General features: G+C 45.8%; 1 protein-coding gene across 1 annotated transcript in view; it reads left to right on the top strand.

Moving 5' to 3' along the window:
• The window catches only part of MYO10 (myosin X), a 261,438-nt gene that overhangs the window by 217,728 nt on the left and 26,553 nt on the right, over positions 1 to 17,157 (top strand). Inside the window, exons 20-26 of the mRNA XM_010858804.1 lie at positions 7 to 131; positions 221 to 335; positions 8,859 to 8,965; positions 9,793 to 10,026; positions 11,067 to 11,112; positions 12,129 to 12,986; positions 13,896 to 14,019. Coding sequence (XP_010857106.1) covers positions 7 to 131; positions 221 to 335; positions 8,859 to 8,965; positions 9,793 to 10,026; positions 11,067 to 11,112; positions 12,129 to 12,986; positions 13,896 to 14,019 — 1,609 coding nt within the window. The remainder of the gene's footprint in view (positions 1 to 6; positions 132 to 220; positions 336 to 8,858; positions 8,966 to 9,792; positions 10,027 to 11,066; positions 11,113 to 12,128; positions 12,987 to 13,895; positions 14,020 to 17,157) is intronic.

The following is a 17,157-nucleotide window of genomic DNA, read 5'->3' as shown; positions in this document are numbered from 1 at the left end:
TTTTAGATGCCCGACCAGTTTGACCAGGCAGTCGTGGTCAACCAGCTGCGGTACTCGGGGATGCTGGAGACGGTCAGGATCCGGAAAGCTGGCTATGCCGTCCGGAGACCCTTCCAGGACTTTTACAAAAGGCAAGATGGAGTTGCAGAGACCCTCCTTTTCAAAGAGATTGGGGAAAGGGTTGTAGCCCGAGGTGATACTGGGTGTTCTTACATTGCAGGTATAAGGTGCTGATGAGGAACGTGGCGCTGCCTGAGGACATCAGGGGCAAGTGCACGGCGCTGCTGCAGCTCTACGACGCCTCCAACAGTGAGTGGCAACTGGGGAAGACGAAGGTAAGATTTCAGAGAGCGAATGGCTGGCCCGTCAACCCCCGGAGAGATGTCTGAGTTCAGTGTCCTGTGATGACTGCTAACCAATTGTTTTTCAGCATTGGGAAGATGATATCATGGTATCACGCTGGCCAACACTCTTTGTCCTTCTACCATTAACCTTTTATTTGAAGTCCTTGACTCTCTGGGGACTCTGTTCTTGGGGACCCATTGAAGCATCAGGTCCTGTGTATATTTTCATTCAGTCAGTCAACAGATGTTGGCTGATAGGCAACTCAGTGCCAGAAAAGAGCTGGGCAGCCTCCAGCATCTAAGAAGTGAGGCACCAGACCCTCTAACTTTGCATTGTCATAACACTGCCTGTTCCCTGGGCACCGCGGGAGCTGTTGTGTGAGAGACCAGAAATCGTCTGAAATCATCTAGGTTGCCCAAAGTCCAGTCCCAAAAGCCAAGGTGAAATCCATTCTTTACACATGCAGGTATGAGGCCTTTACCCCTGAGCTAAGTGATGATTGGTCTGGCCTCGATTGCAAAAATTAGCCATAAAATTGGCAGTGCAACCTTTTCTCCCAGTATCAGAAATGGCCAAAACCCCCATGTGGGCTTCCAGCCTTGTGTCCCCTCCCACCTCCAGTGTCTTAGCACACCGGAGAGGCAGAAATGCAGGCAGCTGGGGCCTGGCCTTTGAGTGTATGGATGTCCTCAGAGTTGGAGGTATTCCTTGAACCGCAGTGTAGGGTCAGAGAAGTATTTTAAAGTTGCTGCTCAGATTATGTTTTTAACCTAGGAGTTTCTTTGTATAAAAAAAAAAGAGGAAGAAGAGGGAAAGAGAGACAGGTATCTTGCAGTTTGACTATCTTCATCTTAGAGCCGCTCTGATAAAATACCACAGCGTGGCTTAAACACACACGTTTATTTCACAAAGTTCTGGAGGCTGGAATCTGCGATCAGGGTGCCTACGTGGTCAGGTTCTAGCAAGGGACTCCTTCTTTCTTTACCGTCAGCTGCCTTCTTATTATGTCCTTAAACGGTGGAGAGTGAGTTCTGGTCTGTCTTCCTTCTTTCCATCATGGGACCTCACCGTCCTAAATGAAATTACTTCCTAAAGGCCTGATTTTCAAATACCATCACGCTGGCAGTTAGGGCTGCAGCATATGAATTGGGGGCAAAGGGGTGCTAGACATTCAGTCTGTAACACTGATGTGAAATTAATGACAGGTATTTAGGCACCAACTGGAGGTGACTTAGTACACGTACGTCTATTAGGGTAGAAACAGCATGCAGAGGTATTGTGTGAGTTACCTACTGCTGTGTAATAATCAGCCATAAACTTAGCAGCTTTCACAGCACGAGGCAGTGATCTCCTAGTGTCTGTGGGTCAGGGCTCCAGGCACAGCGTAGCTGGTCCTCTCTCTGGGTCTCAGGCTGTCAGCTAGGGCTGCATTCGCTTCCAGAGCTTGTGGTCCTCTTCCCAGCTCATGTGGCTCTAGAATTGAGTTCTTTGTGGTTGTAGGACTGTTGTTGTTGTTGTTCAGTCACTCAGTCATGTCCGATTCTTTGCAACCCCATGGACTGTAGCCTACCAGGTTTCCCTGTCCTTTACTATCTCCCAGAGTTTGCTCAAACTCATGGCCATTGAATCAGTGATGCCATCCAACCATCTCATCCTCTGTCGTTCCCTTCTCCTTCTGCCCTCAGTCTTTCCCAGGCCTCTCTTTTCCTGCAGGCTGCTACCCTGAAATTACTCTCAGCTTCTAGAGTTTCCCACCCAGTTTCTTACCCCATGTAGTACACGTACACAGTACTACACAGTGCACATAGTAGGAGCTCAGTCAGCGTCAGTTAAGTGCTTAAATCAAAACACACACACACACACTGTTAGGGAATGACACGAGCTTGTTATATGTTCAGTCTCAGGAAAATACCCACTGATGTTCTCACCCTGGGCCCACCTGCTTCTTCAGGGCCAGCAGGAGAAGCTTGGTGGAGTCTTATATATAATGTAACACACTCGCAAGAGGGATACCCCTTCACCTGTGCCATGTCCTAGGAGAAAGTCAGATTCCACCCACCCTAGTTGGATTAAGCAAGGGTGTAACATATCGGGGCGTTTGGGGTCCCTTGGGGTGTGTGTCCTCGCAGGTTTGAAGGTCTCTCTACCGGGAACTCTCCCCTCTCCTTGTTTTAGCCAGTCTATCCTTCAAGTCTGCTTGGATGCAGACTGATGGGAATCGTTTTTTGTTTTTTTTTTTTCTTTCTTTTTTCTTTTTTAAATTGAAGTATAGTTGATGTCCAGTGTTGTATTAAATGCCGGGGTCCAGCCCCGGCTGATCCAGGGTATTTGAAGGGGAGACGGCTTCGGCGACTATTTAAATATTCATCAAAGATATAAAGAGTAATAGAATGAGGATAGCTCAGTAGGAAAATTCAGTGGAGAAAAGAGGCTGAGTAGCTTGGTTTACGCGGGAGACCAATAAAACTTGAAGACAAGAAGCTTGTGCCACTTACATAGGCCGCAGGCGTCCTTCCGTTCTCCCAAAGGAGAGAAGACACTGAGGCCTCCCCAGTCGGATCTTAGAAGCCCAGGCATAATTAGTAAGCATGGCGGGTTCCGTGCTCCAGATGGAGACTCAGCCAGAGTGAGAGAGCGACATGGGGAGACCAGTCTTTCGAGGAACTGATCCCCCTTCTTTATTTTCCAGAGCCTGTTTTTATACACTGAGATGTTATGCAAAAGTCACGTGGGGACAGCAGTCCTGCCTTTTATTAAAGTCAGGTGCTTCATACAAATGTATACAGAGGCCTTAGGGTGTTACATCATCTTCTGGCCAGGGGGGCCTGCTGACAATTTACGACCCTCTCCTTGTGACGGTGGTCAGTCAACCAGAACACTTTTTTCTCCAAGGGTGATTATTCTTAAAACAGACGCCACCCAAATAAAGTTACATTCCTATAGGGTGAGCGTGTAGTGGGTTTTAGTTAAGGAAAGAATTTACTTAGCCTAAGGTCTAACGTGATTAATACCAAAGGTTAATACTTATTTCTTCTATATATTCATTAATGTGTGTAAGGGCAGGGGATGTGGAGTCTTAGCAACAAACATTGGCTCAACAAATGAAAAATCCTTCACCAATACAATTTCTAATCAGCCCACTATACTTATACTAATAGTTTTCTAACTTTTCTAAGGAACCTGTTTTTAGAAGGTTTAAAGCATCTCATGCCTCTCACGGTTGGGAGGCTGTGAGCAATCACATGTGGCCGGACAAGCCTGTCAGGCAGGCTAGAGAACCTTCAGAGGAGTTTGTAGGTTAAAACACTCTTGTCATGCCCAGGAATTATTATTAACTGGAGCTCTAAGTTAACTCCTTCTCCGAAAGAGGTGGTGGGAGACAGCCCCCCGTAAAGTCAGAGGTGTAGGGGAGAGCACAAAGTAGTAAAGTAGGCAGGCTCTGGTTATGGGGGTAGATGCTCGAGGATTTCCAGGGGGACTCCTGTGGCTCGATCCCGCCTTTGCTTATGTCGAGCCTCCTTCCTCATGACCTTTGTCATGGGCGGAGTACCTCACGCCCGCCCCCAACAGTTGAATCTGCTGTACAGCAGAGTGACTCAGTTATACACATATATACCGGCTTCTCCATATTCTTTTCCATCATGGTTTATCACAGGATATTGAATAGAGTTCCCTGCGCTATACAGTAGGACTTTGTTGTTTATCCATCCTGTAGTAGTTTGCATCTGTCCATCCCAAACTCCCAGTGTACCCCTCTCCCACCTGCTCCCCCTTGGCAGCCCCCAGTATATTCTCTGTGTCCATGAGTCTGCTTCTGTTCTGTAGATCCGTTGATTTGTGACATAGTGTGGATTCCACATGTAAGTGGCATCACATGGTATTTGTCTTTCTCTGGGAATCCTTTTTGGCGTGCTTCATCTCCCCCTGCATCGAAACTCACCCCTAAATTGGATTAAGCCCCCTCCTCTGTCATGGCTTCCCTCATAGCTCAGTTGGTAAAGAATCTGCCTGCAATGCAGGAGAGCCAGGTTCAATCCCTGAGTCAGGAAGATTCCCTGGAATCTTACATTCTCTATAATATATTACATTCTCTATAGTGTACCTTCCTCCTATCTCACTTCCTTGTATAGTGGAATAATATCAAAGATCATTGACTTACTGAGCCAATAGCAGTCACTTTTTTGAGCACTGAGCACCAAAAAACCAATCCAACTTCATTTACAAATGGAAGTCAGACCCCAGCACAGCTTAGAACTGGGTGTTGCACAGGGATATAGAGACATAAAAGCATTACCCCTGGTTTACTTATTTGCTGGGAGATGTCATCGCATTATTATTGTTCAGTTGCTCAGTCATATCCGACTGCGACCCCATGGACTGCAGCACTCCAGGCTTCCCTGACCTGCGCTGTCTCCCAGAGTTTGCTCAGACTCATGTCCATTGAGTTGATGATGCCATCCAACCATGTCATCCCCTGCCCTCAGTCTTTCCCAGCATCAGAGTTTTTTCCAATACAATTAATAAATTATAGTGTGATCTCTTTAAGGAATGAGGACACAGCTCCAGGAGAGAGCTCACTGTGAATTGAAATGATCAGAAAAGTATTCAAGAAAAGGAAGTCTTTAAAGAGGAGTTAAATTTTAACTGGTGACACATTGGCAGTAGAATGGAAGCTTATCATTTCATGTAAATATTAGGAAGTAAATGTAAACATGGAGAGCATTTGAATTGTATCCGCTAAATAGCTTTGACCTTGACCAACTTTTGACTTAATTATATGCTAGCAGTGTTTCTGTCTGTGCTACTGCCAGAGGTCTTTGCATTTAAACCCGTAAACCACTAAGGAGCATCCAGATCTTCTAGATAAGAAGTTTCTGTCGACACTTACACGGTAGAGGGAACTGTGGGCAGCGCTGTAGTCAGAAAACCAAACATGGCACCAGGACTGAATTCACAGGCTTAAAAAACACATCTAGTTGTTGAAAGGCAAGGATTTAAACCTGCTGGGGAAGCACCCCTAAAGAAGATGGGAGGCTGGCTGAGCCCCCGGAGCAGCCCGATCAGGAGATGGGATGTGTGTCCCCCCTGAGAAGCTGAGTTTAGGGAGGCAGAGGTGGACAGCTGCTCCCCTCTTTTTTGTTTTTGCCTGGCTTAGGCTTTTCCCTCTGCCCTATGACTCTAGCACGTTTCACTTTTCCGGTCACCTGGACTACACTGCCAGACCTTACTTCTTCCGTGGCAATAAAGTCTGCAAGCGGTGTTCTAAAAAGACCTGTTTACTAGAATAATCCATAGGCTCTTAAGCTATCTAAAGAAAGGATTTTTTTTTTTAAAAAGAGCCACAGGAAAATATTCATATTGGGTAGTGAGTCAAGGTTGGCCGAGCAGCCCCCTGAGTGGGTGTTGACCTTTCCTAGGCTGTTTGATGATTCCCGACAAGGACCTCCACTCACAGCAGCTGGATCCTGCTAACTTTATCTTGGCTGTGTCCTGGGAACATGGTGACGTGGCAAAAGGCACCCTGGGCTGGAAGAACTGGATCAATTCCCACTTGTCACTGCGTAAATTCAGGGTAGATGTTCTTAATGAAGCCAAGTCAGGTCTCTAAAGCATTTTGCTCCGTTTTCCATTATGGAAAGAGGATCTAGATAAAGATGTGGATGTAAGTCTAATGGGCAGAGCAGAGAGCTCTCTTTGATGGACATGAAACTAAAACAGGTATTTCTCTGATTCTGATCCAATCAAGAGAGTCCTTAGACTTCTGATACAGTGATAGACTTCCCTTCATATTGTTGTTCAGTCACTAAGTCATGTCCAACTCTCCTAACCCCATGGACTGCCACATGCCAGACCTCCCTGTTCCTCACTGTCTCCCAGAGTTTGCCCAAGTTCACGTCCATGGTCAGTGATGCTACCGTTTCATCCTCTGCTTCCTTCTTCTCCTCCTGCCTTCAGTCTTTCCCAGCATCAGGGTCTTTTACAATGAATTGGCTATTCACATTAGATGGCCAAAGTATTGGAGCTTCAGCTTCAGAATCAGTCCTTCCAATGAGTATTCAGGATTGATTCCCTTTAGGATTGACTGCTTTGCTCTCCTTGAGTCCAAGGGACTCTGGGGAGTCTTCTCTGGCACCACAGTTCGAAAGCATCAGTGGTGATCAGCCTTCTTTATGGTCCAAACGTCACATTCCTGGGGTTCCTTGATAGCTCAGTTGGTAAAGAATCCACCTGCAATGCAGGAGACCCTAGTTTGATTCCTGGATCAGGAAGATCCTCTGGAAATGGGATAGGCTACTCACTCCAGTATTCTGGCCTAGAGAATTCCATGGACTGTGTAGTCCTGGGGGTTGCAAACAGTCAGACACGACTGAGTGACTTTCACTTTCTTTCTTTCTCACATCCCTGCTTGACTACTGGAAGCACCAGAGCTTTGACTATATGGACCTTTGTCAACAAGGTGATGTCTTTGCTTTTTAATACGCTGTCTAGGTTTGTCATAGTTTTCCTTCTAAGAAGCAAGCATCTTTTTCCTTCATAAAGCTTCCTGTTTGTTCATGTGATAAATATATGGCTCTTTGGAATTAACACTTCTGTTTTATTATGTCACCACCACCGTCATCACTCTTCGTCAAGATTTAACTTTAGTAATTCCATGGGGGGTCCAGCAGTTACAGCTTCACGTCCACTGTAAGGGGTGCAGGTTTGATGCCTGGTCAGGGAACTAAGATCTGGAATGCCATACCACACAGCTCCGTCAAAAGAAAAAAAAAGTAAATGGCGAATGTTAAAAAAAAAAAAAAAGACTTTATTACTTTTTCTTTTAAATAGTAAGCAGAAGCATTTGAGTAAGCTCCTTAATGTAGAAGAATCATCTCAAAGAGAAGTTTAAATATTTCTTTGAAGTCCAGGCTTGGTGAAAACTGCTGCTGACCTATTGTTTTGGTAGAGATTCATATTTCTGGAAACCTTTTATCATTATCGAACAAACATAGTTTATGCTTGTAGCTTCTGCTTCTTACTTTTTTTTTTTTTTTACTAACCTTGCAGTCTCTTTATGCATCAGTGGATCATATTACTTGCAATTGTAGGAAGAGCATTGTATGCAAAGGTTTTTTGGGAGAGGTATTGTGGGAGAGTTTTACAAATGCTCAGAAATCCACAGCAGGAGTAGGTAAGGTTTCTGTGAGTCACATGGTGGTAGAATTCTTTATTTGCTTTTTTGTTCAAATGTCTTGGAAGAAACAGAGCAGAAAGTCTGGAAGAATGTGCCATCAGGGGACATGATGCATCGTTGTAGGCCAGAATGAGTCACAGGAGCATAAGTCAAGAAATCATGAATGAGGGAGTGTGTCATTTAACCCCCGACCAGTATTTGGGATTAGTTTTTTTAGGTAATAATTCAAAACTTGTTAGGTGTGCATCACATTGGAAACTACAAAATTAAAAGCTCCTGTGATTGAAAAGTGAAAGTGTTAGTCGCTCAGTTGTATCCAACTCTATGTGACCCCATGGACTTTAGCCTGCCAGGCTCCTTTGTCCATGGTATTCTCCAGGCAAGAATACTGGAGTGGGTAGCTGTTCTCTTCTCTGGGAGATCTTACCAGCTTAGGGATGGAACCTGGGTCTTCTCCATTGCCAGTTGATTCTTTACTGTCTGAGCCACCAGGGACGCCCTGCCATGATTGAGGGGAGGGTCTTTTATTTTCATACTTTTTCAAATATTAGGGATTCTGATACAAATGCCAGTTACCAGACACACTTATTTTATGTAAATGACAAGCTTAGTATTGAAGTGCCCATAGCCAGAAACAGGCCAACAGATAGCTACCATCTGTTTAGTCCTGATTCTGATTGTCTTGTGGTGGCTGTAACATCAATGATTCAGTGCTCATTTCAAACAGTTTACAGAATTACACTCTTAAATATCAAATTTTTAATTTGCTTTATTTTTGAGGCCAAGAAGCTTGATTGTAATCACTTGACAGCATGAAGAGAGACTTTCCACGTGATGACAAATAACGTTTTGCAAATGTTTTGGTTATTTCCCCCTCCGTTTCTTTCGTTAGGGGGTCTTTTCACGTCTCTTGTTACTTAGTGCAGACTAGTGCTGGTCCCTGACCTGTTTGCCCTGGCCCACGATGAGATAAGTGTTTATAAACTTCAGTGGCAATTTCACAGTCGTCTTATGCCTGTTGAACTAATAATAAACAAAAAAGTAGGACTTCTATGTTAAATATCCTTAGGTTTTTTTTCTTTCTGGTAATATATTTTGACTACATTTTACAAAAGTCTTAGTCTTTGACAGATGGGATATTAAAAAAATCCTTTCCCCACTAGGAATTTGAGATTCCCTCTGCTGGGCAGCATTGCTTTTTGTGTTTGGAGCAAAAATCGGAGAGAGAAAAAAAGCCTTACCCTCACCCCTCCACCCACCCAAAGCAATCTCTGACTCCGAGAGGCCTTCCCTATACTTGCCACTCTGCGGTTGTGACATGTCACTCCCTCCTGGGCAGGTGTTCCTTCGTGAGTCCTTGGAGCAGAAACTGGAGAAGCGACGGGAAGAGGAGGTGACGCGGGCGGCCATGGTGATCCGGGCCCACGTCTTGGGCTACTTGGCGAGGTAAGAAGTATGCAGAGGGGAGGGGGTGTGTCTAGTATGTTTCACCTGATGGTGCTGGCTATTATATGCTTTCATTTAAAATAGACCCAGATGGTTTCTTATCAGGACCAGGCTAAGGAGAGGGCCAGGGCAGTGCTCCCAATTGGTGATGCCAGTTAGCTTGACGTGGGCAGTAAGTGGGAACAGGGGCTCGTGATGTCTCAGAGCAGTAGTGTCTCTGGGGGGCATCGGGCGAGATATTTAAATAGTTTCCCTAGCTCCTTGGGGCCATATACTGAAGCCACAGGCAGTTCGCCAGTTTACCTTGGTGTCGACCCACGGGGTCCACAGCGGCCCCCTCTCCCGGGTTTGCCCAATGAGACAGGCACTTTCTCGTGCATCCCTAGACCAGCGGGCTGGTCCACTGGTCATCATCTCATCATCATACATTACATTTTCTCAAACATAAAAGCCATCCTGCGGTGGTGAATCCTTTTCCCTTTTGCTCCTAAGAACAGCAGAAAGTATCACATCCCTTGGTTCTGTTTACAGCCTCACTTCCTGCCAGGACTTTGCAAAGTCAGTTATTAGGAGTGATGTGTTTATTTAGCCAATATGATGATAGGCTTCTTGCTTGAGTTCTGTTATTATTCTTTTGTTTTTCTTCTGTTTTGCCCACAAGGGCCTACTCACTGGCTCCCTGTAATGAGTCCCATAATGAGTGGATCAGCCCCAAATGAGATCCTGCTCTCTTGTCGTGTAACATTAACATAAACTCCTGTGAAGAGCTTGTGGCCTCATTCCGTCCTCAGCAATGCTGTTGTGCTGTTTTCGTTCTCATTTTTCAGAAAGCAATACAAGAAGGTCCTTGATTGTGTAGTGATCATACAGAAGAACTACAGGGCCTTCCTCCTGAGGAGGAGATTTTTGCACCTGAAAAAAGCAGCTGTGGTTTTCCAGAAGCAACTCCGAGGTCAGATTGCCAGAAGAGTTTACAGACAACTGCTGGCAGAGAAACGAGCAGAGGAGGAAAAGAGGAAACGGGAAGAGGAAGAAAAGAGGAAACGGGAGGAGGAGGAAAGGTATGGACTTTCCTTATTTGCATGAAACAAGACAGGACACCTTTGGAGTTTTTATGCTCTGGATCCAGCCTTGAGGCCGTAATTCCCAGAGCATGCTGCTGAACCTGCTGTTGGAAACAGTATCTCTTGGTGGGTCAGATAAAATTCCTTGGCACCACTGAAGACCCAGTTTCATGCATATTTTTATTCATGCAAAGAATAGCTGTCTGTGTTGCCCAAGACACCCCGTTCATCCTTCATGCCTTTTAAGTCGTCTTTAGCAAAGCTTTTGTTAAAAAGTTCACTCTTAGCTCCTAGTAATGGTAGATGCCATTCTTGTAGCCATCAACCTTGAGTTTAGCTTGATTTAAGGGTTTGGGAGGGATCATTAACTTGATTATTGCTGGTTTTTTTTTTTTTTTTTTTAAAGATTTATTTACTGCTGAGCTGGGTCTTCATTGCCACCTTCAGGCTTTCTCTAGTTGCAGTGAGCAGGGCTACTCTTCAGTACGTGGGCTTCTGATTTCTCTCATGGTGGGGTGCAGCTCTAGGCTTGCAGGCTTTAGTAGTTATGGCACATGGGCTTAGTTGCTCTGCACCATGTGGAATCTTCCTGGACCAGGGATCGAACCCAAGTCCAGGGTTCAAACCCAAGTCCCCTGCATTGGCAGGCAGATTCTTAACCACTAGACCACCACGGAAGCCCAGTTAGTGCTCGTTTTGAGATGTCTATGTGAATAGGGTTGGCGCAGATGCAACAATGTGGAAAACTGGGAGATGGGATCACAGTAATCTATGTTCCTCTGGAAACCATTTGAATATTTGTTTTATGTGGATTTTTATTGACTTTTCAAGCATGCTACTAAAGCGTGCCCCTCAACTGCTGAGCAAGCATTTGTAGCTTGTGCATCAGCAGAATGCGCCAGAAGCTTAGTGTTGTGACTTGTTTTTTAAACAATAATCTTGGGGAAAAAACCTTGGCTTTCTGAAAAGTGGTTCTCAGATTTTTTTTTTCATTGCTTTCATTTATTTTCACTGTCTTTTTTCTTGACTATTTTTAGAGAAAGAGAGAGGGAACGAAGAGAAGCGGAGCTCCGCGCCCAACAGGTGAAAAACGCCACGACCACGTGGTATCTTGTCTGTTACCTTCCCACTACTGACACTTTTGGAGAAGGAAATGGCAACCCACTCCAGTATTCTTACCTGGAGAATCCCATGGGCAGAGGAGCCTGGTGGGCTACAGTCCATGGGGTCACAGAGAGTCAAACTCAACTGAGTGACTAACACTTTCACTAACACTTTGCCCCAGGGATTAGAAACTAAAATAATCATATAGGGAGAAGGATTCAAAACTAAAGACACAGGAAGGATTTTAGAGATGTTTCTGTTGCCATTTCTAACCCATTACAGTTGGGTAAAAATGTGTGAATGTCTAAGATTTTTGTGCCAATCACAAAAGCATGCTGGCTCTAAACCAGCAGCGCCACTGTACTAATTTGCTCAGTCTATGATATATAGTACCACAGCCCGGAGGGAATTAAACAAGAGAAATCGATTGTGTCACAGTTCTGGAGGCTACAAATCCAAGATAAGTTTCTGCAAGGGTGGGTTTCTTCTGAAGCTTCTCTCTGTAGGTTCATGGTGTGTCATTTACATGGTCTTACACCTGTGTGCATACTTCCCTGGTGTCTGTGTGTGTGTCCCCTCTTAGAAGGACATCAGTTAGATTGGCTTAGAGCCCTACCTCGGGGCCTCACTGTAACTTTATCACTTCCTTAAGGTCCTGTCCCCATATCCAGGCATATTCCAAGGGTCCTGGGGGTTAGACTACAGAGGATGAGATGGTTGGATGGCATCACTGATTCAATGGACATGAGTTTGGGTAAACTCCAGGAGTTGGTGATGGACAGGGAAGCTTGGTGTGCTGCAGTCCATGGGGTCACAAAGAGTTGGACATGACTGAGCCACTGAACTGAACTGGGGGATAGGGCTTCACATGGCAGTTTGGCAGAGGGAGGGGTGCAGATCAGCACACAACGGGCCCCATCGCATCATGAGGGAGGGCCGCTGCCCCCCTTCTCTGCAGGGTCACTTCCTGACCTCTTCCTTCCTCCGGAATCCAGGAGGAAGCAGCCCGGAAGCAGCGGGAACTGGAAGCCTTGCAGCAGGAGAATCAGAGGGCAGCGGAGCTGAGCCGGGAGCTGGAGAAGCAGAAGGAGAACAAGCAGGTGGAGGAGATCCTGCGGCTGGAGAAGGAAATCGAGGACCTGCAGCGCATGAAGGAGCGGCAGGAGCTGTCCCTGACCGAGGCGTCCCTGCAAAAGCTGCAGCAGCTGCGGGATGAAGAGCTGCGGCGGCTGGAGGACGAGGCCTGCCGCGCCGCCCAGGAGTTCCTGGAGTCGCTCAACTTCGACGAGATTGACGAGTGCGTCCGCAACATTGAGCGCTCCCTGTCGGTGGGGAGCGGGTGCACAGGCGAGCAGGGCGCCGGGGCGGAGAAGCCCAGCTTCAACTTCAGCCAGCCCTACCCAGAGGAGGAGGAGGTGGATGAGGGCTTCGAGGCTGACGACGATGCGTTCAAGGACTCGCCCAACCCCAGCGAGCACGGCCACTCAGACCAGCGCACCAGCGGCATCCGGACCAGCGACGAGTCCTCGGAGGAGGACCCCTACATGAACGACACCGTGGTGCCCACCAGCCCCAGCGCTGACAGCACCGTGCTGCTGGCCCCCTCGGAGCACGACTCCTCCGCCGGGGAGCCCACCTACTGCCTGCCCCAGACCCCGGGGGCCCTGCCCGCCCCAGAGGGCGACTACGATTACGATCAAGATGACTACGAGGACGGGGCCCTCACCTCCGGCAGCAGCGTGACCTTCTCCAACTCCTGCAGCAGCCAGTGGTCCCCAGACTACCGATGCTCCGTGGGCACCTACAACAGCTCGGGGGCCTACCGGTTCAGCTCGGAGGGCGCTCAGTCCTCGGTGAGTACCCGCCGGCCTGGTGCCACCCACCTCCCCGCCTCTTGCCCCCTGCCCGCCCTCACTGGGCTGGAAGTTGTCTGTCATCCACGCCCCTGTTGCACCCTCCCTGGGATGAAGACATCCCCCCACAGGATGGGCCAAAGGCAGGCTCTTATAGCTGGTCTGAGACCTATCTCTCTTGCCAGAAGCAATCCGGTGAGAAAATGGGCCTGTTGGAGCTTCAACACAAAACCAAGAGAACTGCATTTTGCCCAACGTCTAAGAAAACTGGCATGCTCAGTGGAGAACTTGGCCCGTGTCTGTCCTGGCTTTGCAGGAGGTTGGGAAATAAGGCCCGCTCTAAGCTCTAATGAGGCTCACCAGGGACCTTTCAGAGAATGCTCCAGACAGTAGCTTCAGGCTCACTGCAGGATATTGTGTATTGTTCTCATTGTAAGGGAGGAAACTTTGCAGGCTTCAGCAGGCCCTTTGTAGCTTCTGGATTTATTTGTAGTTTACTTTTTTTTCTCCTTTCTTTTCATTGACCATGTGTTAAATACTCTCTGGATTTTGCTAAGATTTGAAAGATACATTTAGCACAGTAACCTAGAGGGGATTAACTCTTGAGTGGTTTGATTAAAATTACATGTTTAAGCAGTAGTGTTGTACTTAGAATACAGAGTCTTGGGATTAAAGTATGTCTCGTGTGCTACATCTCAAGTCCACCGACCACTCTACACCAGCAGTCAGTATTTTGTAATTCTGAATTCTTTTGATGACCACACTCCATTTTATTGTCACAAATCGGCCTGTGGCTTCTTCGTCAGTTACTTTTATTTTTTCAGTGTTGATCTGTGCTGGGCATTTCTGGTGATTGTTTTCTGTCCTTGTGGCTCACTGTTGGCTCTCTCTCTCTCTACCCTGGTTCAGTTTGAAGATAGTGAAGAGGACTTCGATTCTCGGTTTGATACAGACGACGAGCTTTCGTACCGGCGGGACTCTGTGTACAGCTGTGTCACGCTGCCTTACTTCCATAGCTTCCTGTACATGAAAGGTATGACCTGCGTCTGTCCTGGTGCCTGGGTCAGGGGTGAAGCGATGGGAAACTGAGGCTGATGGAAGGGGGACCGGGAAAATCTCCCCACATCCCCCTTCCCTGGTGTTAGGCCCTGTCAGGTGGATGGAGGGGACGCCATGGTGGTGTGGCATTGGTGACCCGATCAGACTGTGCGTTAGGACAAAGGGTCTGCAGCCTCTGTCACCGTTTTCAAGCCATCTCTCTCTGTTGCCTCCATGTTTCGTGTGTGTGTGTGTCAGTCAGTCAGTTGCGTCCGACTCTTTATGACCCCGTGGACTGTAGCCCACCAGGCTCCTTTGTCCATGGAATTCTCCAGGCAAGAATACCGGAGTGGGTTGCCATTTCCCTCCTCCAGGGGATCTTCCCAACCCAGAGACTGAACCCGGGTCTCCTGCATTGCAGGCAGATTCCTTACCATCTGAGCCACCAGGGCAGCCCTTCACATCTCATATCTGTGCTGTCTTCCTCCCTCCCTTTCTCTGTCCCTACATCTTTTCCCCTTTCTCTTTCTTACACATGTACAGACACACTTGTGTGCTGCCGCTGTGGTTGGTGCAACCCATTACAATAATAAAGCTCCATTTTTGCTTCCCACAGGAGTCTTAGAGACCCTGGAGGGATGTCTTATACACAGAAAAATAAAGATCCGAGAGCGGGCCGCCCCTGGCTTGAACTGCCTATGACACCTACTGTCTGTCCCTTGCTCATGATGATAATTTTAATTTTATTTTCTCATTGCCTTGGAACTTGGAATATCGAACTGGACCTTAAAATGCTTGGGGACCTTGAAGAACCCTTCTTCTGGAAAAGTACTTAATCAAGACCTTGTCCCTGTGGCTTATTCGTGTTCTCGACCTTGACTTCCAAATCAGTGAAGAGGGGTCGGGAGAAACCATAATCATCACCAGTTTTATGTAGGTCATCAAAAGAGGGGATTGTCTGGCTTCTCGCTCGGCCCTGGACTGGATGAAGGGAGAGGCCAAGTCTTGTGGGTCGAGTGGAGACAACAAGACCCACCCTCCCCAGATGGTTTGAGTTCTTGGTGTTTTCTCTGACCCTTTGTTTCTGTGCTTGCCTTTGCTTCTCTTTTCTGTTGGTATATTTTTCTTTTCTCATACCTCTTTTGTTCTCCTTAATACTTTTTCTGTGTGTTTATTTTTTTTTTCCTTTTAACTTGGTTTCTTTTTTGCTACTTCACTTTCCTTCTTTGACATCTGTGTAGCTGCTAACGTCAGTCACTTACTTTTAAAATTTCTGCTGTTCGCAGCCTCAAAGGGCCCATGGAAACCTCTCCAGGTTTGTTTTAGGGGAGATCTTCCTATTGGTGAAAGGTACTTTTTGATGGAAATTCTTGTAGTTGCATTGGGATGAAAAAGATTGAGGAATTCTAACCAAATAATCGGTTGAGGGAAAAAAATGTCATCACAAAGCAGAGTCTAATAATGTAATGAGTATCTAATCATAGCATTTTAAGATTTTCTCGTGCATTTCCCAGAATAAAGATAAGCTTTTTATTATTCTTATATTTTCCTCACCCCCAATTTATCTAGTTCTCTAAGTTAGCTTAAAAATTCCCTGTAAATCACTCTTAATTGTAATATATGGCATTCATTTATTATATAATCATCTTGATTAAAACAAAGAAGATTATGAAAAAGTAAATATACATTCAGAGCACTCAGATCCCAACATTAAATTGTTAAAAGCTCAAGAAGGTAAGCAAGTGAACTTTTGGCAAACTCATCTCTTAATAAAACAAATTATTGTGTAACTGCATCACCATTTAATCTCCGATACATTGTTGTTTGATGTTTAATAAGGCCTTAAGTTGTGACCAAAAGTTTCAAAGAAACGAGTGATAAGGCAAATCTAACCATCAGATTATATTTTGTGAGTGTAAATGAGTTTGCACCAGCCTAATAACCTCCTGAAGGTGTTTACAGTCAGGAAACTAAGAACACTGGTCAGATTCTCTAGATGAAATATGAAGGGGGCCCCCGGAATGGGGGAGGGAGGGCTGGGCGTGAGTCCCATCAATAACGGAAGCACAACGGAGTGACTGGTAGTGATGACTGTTGTAATCTGTGTCTTTAAAACAACTGTGAATAACCCTTATCGTTCAAAGACGATAAGATAATCGGATAACTTTGTACTACAGTTTCCTCTTGGCTTATTTTGAGAAACTTAGATTAAAGCCACAAATCAAGGAAAAGAAGTTTTCTCCTGCTAGTCCCCGGCAAGTTTGTTGTTTGTTAGGAAACAGCTCTGGTGCTTGGCGTGATCACAAAGGCTTCTCAGCTAAGTAAGCAGGACATTCTGTAGATACGAGACAGGACTGTCGTCTGTAGGAGTTAGCGAAACGTGTGCTCTGCAAGGCACACACGAGCCAGTGTTACCTGTGCTTCTCTTGTTCCACTGTGAGATTGAGATCTGCAATCACTGAGCAACCATTGAAAAAATTAATCTGAGAATGTCTGTTTTAAATATATTTCTAATCTGTAAAAGGAAAGCATTTCCTCTATATTCATTTTCAGTATCCACATTTAGATACTCTTTATTTGTGTTACTGGTGGATCAAAGAGATAACTAATTTATTGAAGTAGATGCGGTATTCTTCAGTGGATTTGTTAAAACAGATTCGTGACTTGTGGCAAAATGTCACTCTTGAGTGTCTTGGGAATCTAAGAATAATCAAATTATCCTGCTGGAAGACTATTAGAAATATTTTTTATGTTGTAAAAGATAATATCTGTAAATCCTGGTCTAGTTTCCTTCAACCACATTTATTTTTATGAAAGAAATTACAGCTAAATTCTCGTGTTCACGGTGCTGTCACAGTTTGGAGTCTTTGTTTCATAGTCTAAATTTTATACCTTGACATGTAAACCATTTTCAGATAATGATGCTTTTCTCTGAAGATGTTTATTGAAAAAAGGGACATGTTATTTTCCTATGTAAGTTAGAGTTTATTGCTGAACTCCTGAATCTTATAGATGTTGTTCCTCACATTGACTAGACTAAGAAGGAAAGTGTTAACTTGGACACAGTTTAAACTAATTTCCCCTCCCTGGGGTGTCTGGACAGAAACACCATCGATAAGCATGGAAATGGTTC

Source organism: Bison bison, unplaced genomic scaffold, assembly GCF_000754665.1.
Source record: "Bison bison bison isolate TAMUID 2011002044 unplaced genomic scaffold, Bison_UMD1.0 scf7180017864440, whole genome shotgun sequence".
NCBI classification, from domain to species: Eukaryota; Metazoa; Chordata; class Mammalia; order Artiodactyla; family Bovidae; genus Bison; species Bison bison.
Note: the sequence above shows the minus strand (reverse complement) of the source record. Positions and strands in the feature narration are given on the sequence as shown.